The 12,189-nt window shown below is 42.4% G+C and overlaps 1 protein-coding gene across 1 annotated transcript in view; it reads left to right on the plus strand.

Annotated features, from left to right (window-relative positions):
* Nucleotides 1-5,982: 5,982 nt before the first annotated feature.
* Nucleotides 5,983-12,189, plus strand: part of LOC139168926 (collagen alpha-1(I) chain-like) — a 77,905-nt gene continuing 71,698 nt past the window's right edge. The window contains exons 1-4 of the mRNA XM_070754704.1: nt 5,983-6,181; nt 6,647-6,750; nt 6,797-6,900; nt 8,526-8,719. Of these exons, the coding sequence (XP_070610805.1) occupies nt 5,983-6,181; nt 6,647-6,750; nt 6,797-6,900; nt 8,526-8,719 (601 nt within the window). The remainder of the gene's footprint in view (nt 6,182-6,646; nt 6,751-6,796; nt 6,901-8,525; nt 8,720-12,189) is intronic.

Genomic DNA, 12,189 nt, shown 5'->3' on the forward strand with positions numbered 1-12,189 from the left:
TCAATATCTTTTTGTAGGTGAGGTCTCCAGAACTGAACACAGTATTCCAAATGTGGTCTCACCAGCGCTCTATATAAGGGGATCACAATCTCCCTCTTCCTGCTAGTTATACCTCTAGCTATGCAGCCAAGCATCCTACTTGCTTTCCCTACCGCCTGACTGCACTGTTCACCCATTTTGAGACTGTCAGAAATCACGAACCCTAAATCCTTCTCTTCTGAAGTTTTTGCTAACACAGAACTGCCAATACAATACTCTATATACAATAAATACAATAAATAGTCAGTAGTTCGGTAAATGTGATAGATTATTATATCCTGTTCGATGAAAATAGCTCTACCCAAAAGTCCGTTGAAGTTAGGTGTGTAGAAAGACATGTCTGGAGAATGGGAAGACTCAGTGTTCAAAAATAACGCTATAACGTTTTCTTGCAGGTCCCATTTGGGATGTATGCACACAACAAAGTATATGTACACAACCAAACATGGGTGCTTTGGTAGGAATTGTTCATATGAACATCCTGGAAAAGAAACACACAACGAGAAAACAATATAGTGGTACCTCTATCTAAGAAGGCCTCTACTTACGAAGTTTTCTAGATAAGAACCGGGTGTTCAAGATTTTTTTGCCTCTTCTCAAGAACCATTTTCCACTTACAAACCTGAGCCTCTGGAACTGTAACCAGAAAAGGCAGGGAGAATCCTCCACAGGGCCTCTCTAGGAATCTCCTGGGAGGAAACAAGGCCGGAAAAGGCGGGGAGAAGCCTCTGTGGGGCCTCTCTAGGAATCTCCTGGGAGGAAACAGGGCCTCCACCCTCCCTGTGGTTTCCCCAATCGCACACATTATTTGCTTTTACATTGATTCCTACGGGAAAAATAGCTTCTTCTTACAAACTTTTAGACTTAAGAACCTGGTCATTGAACGAATTAAGTTTGTAAGTAGAGGTACCACTGTAAATGCATTTTTCTATACATTTGTTTATTTGAATGTAGTTGTAACCAATGTTCCCTCTAATTTTTTTTCGGTGTGGGCGGAAAAGTATAATGTCCGAGTGGCAAATTTTCATGCCTGGGCATGGATCGGTTAGCAACAAAAGGGAGTCGCGTGACCTCAGGACACACAGCAATGGTCATAAATATTCAATTTCAATTTATTAGATTTATATGCCGCCCCTCTCCGAGAATTGGGGCGGCTCACAACAATAATAAAAACAGTATAACAATGGAACAAATCTAATAATAAAATTATATTAAAAAACCCCCAACAATTTAAAAACCATACAACACATACATACCAAACATAAAATATAAGAAAGCCTGGGGGAGATGTCTTAATTCCCCCATGCCTGGTGATATAGGTGGGTCTTGAGTAACTTGCGAAAGACAAGGAGGGTGAGGGCCAGTGTTCCCTCTAATTTTTTTGGGGGGTGGGCGGAAAAGTATAGTGTCTGAGCAGCAGTCCCTTCGGGACTGGGCGGCACAGAAATAATAAACAAACAAACAAACAAACAAACAAACAAACAAATAAATAAACAAATAAAAAACCCACCCTGTTTTGCCTCGGAGAATTTCAAAATAAAATACTGTACTGTGTGTCTATAACAGTGAGCTCATAATAGGGCAACTCTATCAATATCAAAATGCCACTTAAATAGTTGAGCTAGTTTCAAACTAGATTTTGATTTTCTTTCTCTCTTCCTTACTCCCATTCTTTTTCTTTCTCTTTTCCTTCCTCTCTTTTTTCTATCTGTTTCTCTCTCTTCCTCTCTTCCTCTCTCTCTCCTTCCCTCTCACTCTTTCCCTCTAGGCTTCTGGGCAGGTTTGGAAAACTCTGAGTTGATGATGATTTTTAAGTGAGCCATGGCTCACTGCTCAGCTTAGAGGGAACTATGTCCCTGATGCCACGCCATCCTCTTATGGATTCACGCAACGAGATGGAACCAGACTGGACCTGAGGGAGCAAGCACAGCAGCAAAAATCCTCTCCCCCCTGTCCTCGACAGGTCCTTACCATTCAGGGTTAGGTAATATCCTATATAAAACTGACGGTTGACAAGTTCTATGAATACTGGACTACAGAATTATCACGGTACAAATCTAATGGCCACAAGCTTCAGAAGGCATCAATGATTCGCATTAGGACAAACAGTTTTACTGAACGAACACAAGGTGACCAGGAAGTTCACAATCATTTTAATTCTCAGTAGCAACTGCAGAGCGTTGGTGCAAGAACCATCACTTGTTCCTTCATGATTTGATGGTTTGGGAAGTGGGTGTCTCTTCCATTCACCCGCCTCCCCCTTCCACCCCCCCACAGTCCTCCTGCATAAAGCCGGGGCCAAAAGGCCAGGGAGACCAGCAACGGCCAGTGGTCAGCAAAAGAGAAGATCCAAGATTGCCTTTCAAGTCCTGCATCTTCTTAAGCCAAGCGAGCACCATGCGCCCCGTCCCGGCTCCAGTGTTTCCAGAGGACCGGGGCCGCCACAGAGAAGGCTCTTCCTCTGGGGCCCGCGAACCGACATTGTTTAGTTGACGGGACCTGGAGAAGGCCCACTCTGTGGGACCTAATCGGTCGCTGGGATTTGTGCGGCAGCAGGCGGTCTCGGAGATATTCTGGTCCAGTGCCATGAAGGGCTTTAAAGGTCATAACCAACACTTTGAATTGTGACCGGAAATTGATCGGCAACCAATGCAGACTGCAGAGTGTTGGTGAAACATGGGCATACCTAGGTAAGCCCATGACTGCTCTCGCAGCTGCATTCTGCACGATCTGAAGTTTCCAAACACTTTTCAAAGGTAGCCCCATGTAGAGAGCATTACAGTAGTCGAACCTCGAGGTGATGAGGGCATGAGTGACTGTGAGCAGTGAGTCGCGGTCCAGATAGGGCCGCAACTGGTGCACCAGGCGAACCTGGGCAAACGCCCCCCTCGCCACAGCTGAAAGATGTTTCTCTAATGTGAGCTGTGGATCGAGGAGGACGCCCAAGTTGCGGACCCTCTCCAAGGGGGTCAATAATTCCCCCCCCCCAGGGTAATGGAAGGACAGATGGAATTGTCCTTGGGAGGCAAAACCCACAACCACTCCATCTTATCCGGGTTGAGTTTGAATCTGTTGACATCCATCCATTAACATATATGGCCACCAATCGATGCTTATATTTTGTTCTGTTAGCTCTTCTCTTGTTTTAATGTTACCTTCTATATTTAATAATTGATTATAAGTTATCATCTTTTTAAAATCCGTGACATTCGGGTGTGTGAGAGCTTCCAAACTGGAGTACCATCTAGGTATGATGGGATTTTTTGATGTTGGTTCCATAAAATGTTGTGCCAGCCAGAAAGCATATCATGACCTTCTAGAGCTAATAATCTTTCGGCTTTGATCTCTATCCAATCTTTAATCCAAAGGAGTTTAGTTGCATGGTAATAAATTTTGAAATCAGGTAGACCCAAACCTCCTTGTTTAATCTCATCCTGTAACCATTTCAATCTTATTCTGGGGCTTTTGTTATTCCATATAAATTTGGATATGATTTTGTTTAGTTTATTGAAAAAGTGGTTATCTATTTTTATCGGGATGGTTTGGAAGAAGTATAGGAATTTTGGCAAAATTGACATTTTAATCGTCGCTATTCTACCCAATAATGAGATTTGCAATTTATTCCCGTCATTTAATTGTTTTTCCGTTGTTTTCAATAATTTATCGTATTTATTTTCTTTAATGGTACTACATTTTTTTGTTAGTGAAATCCCTAGATATTTCACTGTTTTGGCAATCTTAATTTTCAAAATTTCTTCCAGGGTTTTTTCTTGTTCTTTATTCATATTTTTCGTTATAATTTTAGTTTTTTGAGTATTTATTTTTAGACCTGCTACTTTGCCGAAATCTTCCACTTCCTCCATTATGTGTTTCCCTGAATCTAGAATGAGGACTAAATCGTCTGCATATGCTTGCAGCTTAAACTCCTGGCCTTTGATTTTCAGCCCTCTTATTTTTGCATTGGCTCTGATCTGCCTTAACATAGTTTCTGTGGCTAAAATGTACAGTAAAGGGGATAGTGGGCAGCCTTGGCGAACTCCTTTTTGAATTTGAAATTTGTCAGATAGGTCCCTATTGATTGCAATTCTTGTACTGTATATTGTTTCTGGTAGATTGTCTCGACCATGGTAATAAATTTGGCGCCAAATTTCATTTGTTTTGTTAATTCCGTCATAAATCCCCAATTTAAATTATCAAATGCTTTTTGGGCGTCTAAAAAAATAAGAGCCAATTGTTTATCCGAGTGATTTTTGTAAAATTCTAAGACATCCAATATTATCCTTGTATTATTTCTAATGTACCTGCCAGGTAAGAAACCATTTTGGTCAGGGTGTATCCTATCATTTAGAATTACTTTTAGTCTGCTTGCCATGATGCTCATAAAATTTTTATAGTCCACATTCAACAGGGATATAGGTTTGTAATTTTGGATTTTATGTTTCTCTGATTCGTTTTTAGGTATTAAACTCATGATTGCCTCCATCCAGGAATTTGGTATTAAACTTTTTTCTAGCACTTAATTTTATAATATTAGTAAGAGATCTCCTAGCTCCGTAGGGAATTCTTTATAAAATTAGCAGGGAATGCCATCAGGACCTGGGGATTTATTGTTTTTCAAAAATTTTATTGTTTCCTCCAGTTCTATCATCGTAATTTCTTTATTTAACATTTCTCGTTCACTATCAGTCAATTCTCCCGGTTCAGATTTTCTTATGTATACCTTTTGTTCCTCTAGTGATTTTATTTCTTTTTTATATAAATCTTTATAGTAATTAGTGGCTATTTGTTTTTTTTCTTCTATCGTGGTATATCTATATCCTTTATCGTCCTCTAAGGATTGGATATATCGCTCTTTTTCTTCTTTTTTAAGTTTGTAGGCTAACCATCTGCCCGGTTTGTTTGCATTTTCATAATGGTCTTGCTTAGCCCTTTTTAATTTCCATGTTAGATCATCCTGGGTTATTAAATTAATTTGATGTTTTAATTTGCCTTTTTCCTCTTTTAGTTTCTCATTTGACATGTCTTGTTGCAGATAGGATTCTAATTGTTTAATTTTCTTTTGGTAATCTTTAATTCTTTGATTTTTAATTTTCTTTACTTTAGCAGAATATGAAATAGTGATCCCCCTTATGTATGCTTTTAAAGTGTCCCATAACTTTTGTGTAGAGGTGTCTTCATACGTTTTATGCTTAAGACCTTCCACCATTCTTGTAGCCCATCTTTGGACCCGTTCAATTTTGTCAATATCTTTTTGTAGGTGAGGTATCCAGAACTGAACACAGTATTCCAAATGTGGTCTCACCAGCATTCTATATAGCGGGATCATAATCTCCCTCTTCCTGCTTGTTATACCTCTAGCTATGCAGCCAAGCATCCTACTTGCTTTCCCTACCGCCCGACCACACTGCTCACCCATTTTGAGACTGTCAGAAATCACTATCCCAGCAGACGTGGTAGATAAATCCACAGTAACTGAATTGAAACATGCCTGGGATAAACATATATCCATCCTAAGATAAAATACAGAAAATAGTATAAGGGCAGACTAGATGGACCATGAGTTCTTTTTCTGCCGTCAGACTTCTATGTTTCTATGTTTCTATTTTTTTAAAAAAGAATGCACCAATGATTCGGATTAGAACAAATAGTTTACTGGCCAACACAAAGTGACCAGGAAGTTCACAATTGTTTACTTCTCAGTAGCAACTGTAGAGCGTTGGTGCAAGAACCATCAGTTGTCCCTTCATGATTTGATGATTTTAGAAGTGGGTGTCTCTTACATTCACCCGCCCCCCCTTCCACCACCCTGCAGTCCTCCTGCATAAAGCCGAGGCCAAAGGAACAGGGAGACCAGAAACGGCGAGTAGTCAGCAAAGGAGAAGAACCAAGATCGCCTTTTGAGTCCTGCATCTTCTAAGCCAAGTGAGCACCATGCGCCCCGTCATGGCTCTGGCGTTCCTTCGCACCTTCCAGCTCCTGCTGCCATTGATTGCCTGTGGCTGGACATCTGTGGCCAATCCACCCTCCTGGACCACAGGCAATGAAATTGTGCACCTCCAAACCGTCACCTACAAGAAGATGCTCTACTTGAATATCTATCGAGACGAACCTGTGTCTGGCACATGGGAGAAGACCGTGAATAGTAAGTTGGAGGGGGCATATCCAGGAACCCCCCCCCAGAGGCTCTAGTGTACTAGGAATGGAATGACACAGTTGGAAGGGACCTTGGAGGTCTTCTAGTCCAACCCACCTGCTCAGGCAGTAATCAAGTGACAGCGAGAACAATCAACAGAGTATAGTAAGTCTCTGGTGAAGATGGCTGGTTTGGGAGGGATGGAGGTAGTGTGGGGAGGGCATGTCCAGGACCACACACACTCCGGAGGCTCTAGAGTTCAATGATCAGGTTCGGTGATGTCATAGTGACATCACCAGCGGGTCGCTTCCAGTTCAGGCGAGAGAGGAAGCCACCCCTGCTGATAGATCATTAATAATAATCAGTGGGCATCAGATAATATTATTCTGATTTGAAGTTGCTATTGGAGGCTGTTATTCCTAGCTTAAGATATGTATGAAGAACTTTCCTAATATTTAACCCATTTGCTTCCAGGTGCTGTGCTAATAAGAGCTAATAGTCAAGGCCATCTAAGGATCATTGGTGTGAAGGCCAGACTCTTCCTTTGTATGGACAAAAAAGGAGAACTCTACGCATGGGTGAGTCCAAATATTCATTCTGGATTTTTTTTGACTCCTTTCCTAGTGCAGCCAAGCCATTAAGGGCTTGTGCTACGAGAGTTCAAGTAGGTTTCTTGGTCTAGCACAAGGGGGTCAAACTGAAGGACCGGTGGCTGTATCTGGCGCACGGTGGGGTTAGATCTGGCCCATGGAGCTACCCTAGAAATAAGTGAAGGCCAGCAGTGCCTCTGCCAGGGAAAACAGAGTTTGGGAGAGCCATGCACGGGGCCTCTCATGCTCTGTTTTTGCTGGCAGGGGTTTGCAGGCAGTGGTGGGATCCTACCTTTGCAGCCCATAAGAACCCACTGATGACACAATTTTGGGCAATTTTTTTCCAGTGTTTAGTTTATTACTGGGTAGAGCGGGTGTACCACTCATACACAGGTACGAGTGGACACATCTTAAATCAGGAGTGTCAAACTCAAGGCCAAGGGAAAGATCTTGTCTGCAGGGCTGCCCTTAAAACAGCACTGTCCCGTGTTCAGTAATGGGCAGACAAAATTTTTACTGCCATACTGTGGGTGGGGCTTATTTTGTGGGTGTGGCTTAATGGTCATGTGACTCTGTAGGAGTGGCTTTGCCAGCCATGTGATAAGGTGGGAGTGGCTTGAACGATCATCATCATCCTCGACTTAAAACCTTACCAGTGTCGCTCGCGGGGGGGAAATTTAATTCACGTTTCCTGCATTCTCCTTCCTAGGTCACCCCATCTCCCACCTCAAGCTGGGTAGCTAGGGGAACAGGTGCTGCCAAAAGCATAAATGCTGCTAGCACCACTTCCACCCAAACCTTCTGCTTGTACCTCAGGCGGTGTTCTGTCTGGGTCACTCCGGAAGCTATGACCAACCCAAAAAGATAAGCCAGACACACCGGTTGAATCCAAACACAGTTTTATAATGGTAAAGAGAAAAGAAGCCAACAGAAAATGTCCTTACAAGTCAGGAAAGCACTGGAACTCCAAATAGATACACGAAGGCAATTGTTCATACAAAAACACAGGATCCTTGATGACAAACGAGGCTGTTGCTAACAGGCAAAAAACCTCCCACGGGTCTTCAAGACTGCTGGGCCACGAGCCAGGAACAAAACGCTGAGAGAAAAGGCAGATAACTCCAACTCCACTGTGATACCACTCCACACTGCTGGAATGGTTCTCATGCCTTATAAACCCTTCCCTGCTAATGAGGACCACACCCAAGCCCTGGTGTTCCTCATTCAATGCTGATAATATCTATTCAGTTGCTGCCTCCTTTGATCTATGCGTCTCTATCACATGAGGCTTGTGCCTCATCATCCAATGACTCCAGAGACTCCAAGCTACTTGCTTGAGAGAGCCCCTCCCTAGGGCTCCCAGGCCCCTCTTCCTCGTCACTTTCCAGATTGTTATCTCCCCAGTCTGGCTGCCAAGAACTCTCCTCTTTGCTCTCAGCCTCCCCCGGGCATGGAGCCAGCAGAGACGCAGCTGGTCTTTGATCTTGCTCAGGCTGAACCACAACAGGCAGGAGGGGGCTGTGTGAGGCTGGAGGGGAACCATGCAGGAGAGAGGGAAGCTCGTCCGAGGCCAGGAAGGAGGAAAGAGGAAAAAAGCAAGGAGCACAGACGAAGCAGCGAAAGGGAGAACTGAGCTGAGACCAGTAATCCAGGAAGTCACAGCTGCCGATCAGCTAGAGCTGAAACCAGCAACTTCATTTCCGCCAGTGGAACTGTGTTCCATCCCATCCTGCCTAATACCCTGCCCGTGTTGCCTCTGCCAGTGAAAACAGTGCTTGCAAAGGCAGCATGTGGGCCTCCCAAGCTCCGTTTATCACTGGCAGAGGCTGGCAGGAGGCCGTTGCAGCCAAAAATGCAGCTGAGGAGCCCCCTTTGCTAGCAGAGCACTCGGGACGCCACAGGCAGCCCCAACACGTTAGTGACTACTTCACCATCAACAATAACAACACAAGAGCACGTAATAGATACAAACGAAATGTAAATCGCTCCAAACCTAACTGCAGAAAATACGACTTCAGCAACAGAGTGATCAATGCCTGGAACTCACTACCTGACTCTGTTGTTTCTTCCCCCAACCCCAAAATCTTCAACCTTAGATTGTCTACTGTTGACCTCTCCCCTTTTCTAAGAGATCTTTAAGGGGTGGTGGTGCATAAGGGCACTATTGTGCCTACAGTCCCTGTCCTTCTGTCCTATTATCCCTTTTACCCCCTCTTTATACTTTGCTATGTTAATACAAACTATAATTCTATACTTGATTTGATTTGATTTATTCGATTTGTATGCCGCCCCTCTCCGCAGACTCGGGGCGGCTCACAACAACAACAAAAACAATATATATTAACACATCTAATAATTAAAAAATCTAAGATAACAATTACACATTTAAAATCTAAAAGCAAGAAACCCCAATATAACAAACATACATACAGTCATATCATGTACTAGAACTACATAGGCAGGAGGAGATATCTTAGTTCCCCCACGCTTGACGACAGAGGTGGGTTTTAAGGAGTTTACGAAAGGCAAGGAGGGTGGGGGCAATTCTAATCTCTGGGGGGAGTTGGTTCCAGAGGGCCGGGGCCACCACAGAGAAGGCTCTTCCCCTGGGCCCCGCCAAATGACATTGCTTTGTTGACGGGACCCGGAGAAGGCCAACTCTGTGGGACCTAACCGGTCGCTGGGATTCGTGCGGCAGAAGGTGGTCTCGTAGATACCCTGGTCCTGTGCCATGAAGGGCTTTATGGGTCATAACCAACACTTTGAATTGTGAACGGAAACTGATCGGCAACCAGTGCAGACTGCGGAGTGTTGGTGTAACATGGGCATAACAAGCAAACAAACAAACAAACAAATAAACATGAGTGATGTTGAGCTATCCACACCCATCCTGTTGCCAGAGGTCAAGGACAACCCTTGTGCAGCCTTCAATTAAATTGAGTTTGACCCCCTGCCTTGAATCATCAATATACTTTCTTTATATCCCCTATCAGCATCACCAGTAATGGGACATAGCCCGAATGGTCAGATGCGCAGTCCCGGTTGGAATAGATGTGCAGGAAGCGAAATCTCACCCGAGGACACTCGCGCATGAGATTTTGCCGGTTTTTGCTTCTGCGCATGGGCAGGAGCTGAGTTCCAGCCCTCGCCATCTCTTTTTTTGAGTATTTTTCTGGATTTTTTCTTACTGTGCATGCGTACGCACATGAAGCACATGTGCACCCACACCCACGCAGTGCAGGTGGGACCGAACCTGCAACATGGCAAGTTGCAACCCACCCTTGATGTGTGTGCACGCACAGTGCTGAAAACTCAGCTTCTGCTCATGCACAGAGGCATCAACCAACGAAAAAGAGAAGGGGGAAAAAGTCTACGGACTGACACTGATTGAACCAGTTGCATGACATTTTATTTTATTTTATTTTATTTTATTTTATTTTATTTTATTTTATTTTATTTTATTTTATTTTATTTTATTTTATATTTTATTTTATTTTATTTTATTTTATTTTATTTTATTTTATTTTATTTTATTTTATTTTATTTTATTTTATTTTATTTTATTTTATTTTATTTTATTTTATTTTATTTTATTTTATTTTATTTTATTTTATTTTATTTTATTTTATTTTATTTTATTTTATTTTATTTTATTTTATTTTTCATTCATTCATTTATTTATTTAGTCCAATACACAATGAGGGTTTTAGTGGGTATATATCTATATACACATAGTAAAATACATGATGAAGGAAGCCTTTGGAGCTCGGTGAAAGCAAAAGACTATCCTGTCTGTCAATGACTACTTCAGCTTCAACCGCAACAACACAAGAGCACGCAACAAATTCAAACTCAATATTAATCGCTCCAAGCTTGACTGTAAAAAATACGACTTTAGCAATCAAGTTGTCGAAGCATGGAACTCATTACCGGACTCACTAGTGTCAACCCCTAACCCCCAACATTTCTCCCTTAGACTATCCACGATTTATTTATTTATTTTGTCCAATACACAATGAGGGTTTTAGTGGGTATATATCTATATACACATAGTAAAATACATGATGAAGGTTATAGAGGAGATACTCATAGTAAAATATATCTAAGAAAGAATAGAAAGGAAGATATAGTAATAGAAAATATCAATGAAAGAATAGAAGAAGAGATATAGGAATAGAAGAAAGGTATAGGAGATATAGGAGAGCAATAGGACAGGGGACGGAAGGCACTCTAGTGCACTTGTACTCGCCCCTTACTGACCTCTTAGGAATCTGGATAGGTCAACCGTAGATAACCTAAGGGTAAAGTGTTGGGGGGTTTGGGGATGACACTATGGAGTCCGGTAATGAGTTCCACGCTTCGACAACTCGGTTACCGAAGTCATATTTTTTACAGTCAAGTTTGGAGCGGTTAATATTAAGTTTAAATCTGTTGCGTGCTCTTGTGTTGCTGTGGTTGAAGCTGAAGTAGTCGCCGACAGGCAGGACGTTGCAGCATATGATCTTGTGGGCAATACTTAGATCATGTTTAAGGCGTCTTAGTTCTAGGCTTTCTAGGCCCAGGATTGAAAGTCTAGTCTCATAGGGTATTTTATTTCGAGTGGAGGAGTGAAGGGCTCTTCTGGTGAAATATCTTTGGACATCACTATTGCTTTATTATAGAACCGGCCCGAACCAGGAGGAACCCAACTCTGGGCCTATCTAAACAAACTGAAACCAGTCACAGACTCTCCAGGATTGTAGACATCTGTCAGTTTCCCTCAAATCTGTTGAAATACTCGTTCAGTGTGCCAAACATGGCTGTTGTATCTTTTCCAAACGCTTTTGAGATGTAAGAAATGTGAAATCAAATATCCTAAAGAAGGAGAAAGCATTCGTGAAATATGCAGCCGATTTTCACCTTGACTTTTGGTTTGTCCTTTGGTTGTCTTGACTTTGTGTTTGTGTCTCCTTTAGTCTTCCATCAGGGATGAGTGCCGTTTTCAATACCACAGAATGGAAGACGGCTGTTACGTTTTCGAGTCCACCGAGCACAAATTTCTTGTCAGCCTAGGAACTTATAAGGCATCATTACGTCACCTTCCCTGGCTACCAGTACATTCTCGGTTCGTAGTAGAAAAGAATAGAATCCCCTTTGGGAAATTAACTTAGTCAAAGATTTCCTAGCCCCCGAATGGATTCCCGAACCTGAGATGATAATCAGACTTCTCTCCTGAAAGAAAAAAGCAAAATTCCTTTTTTTTCAGATAAATTGCTCAGAGTAAGAGGGTCATCGTTGTGTACAATAATCCTCAATGGTGAAGTTGCCAACATCTTAGCAGTTGAATCATTGACTTGATTGGACTTTAACTCAGGAACAAATTCCCATAACCTCTAAACAAGCAAAATCTTTGGATCTTGTCTGGAGTGATGTAAACTTGTTTATCAG

This window comes from Erythrolamprus reginae, chromosome 6, assembly GCF_031021105.1.
Source record: "Erythrolamprus reginae isolate rEryReg1 chromosome 6, rEryReg1.hap1, whole genome shotgun sequence".
In the NCBI taxonomy this organism is placed as follows: Eukaryota; Metazoa; Chordata; class Lepidosauria; order Squamata; family Dipsadidae; genus Erythrolamprus; species Erythrolamprus reginae.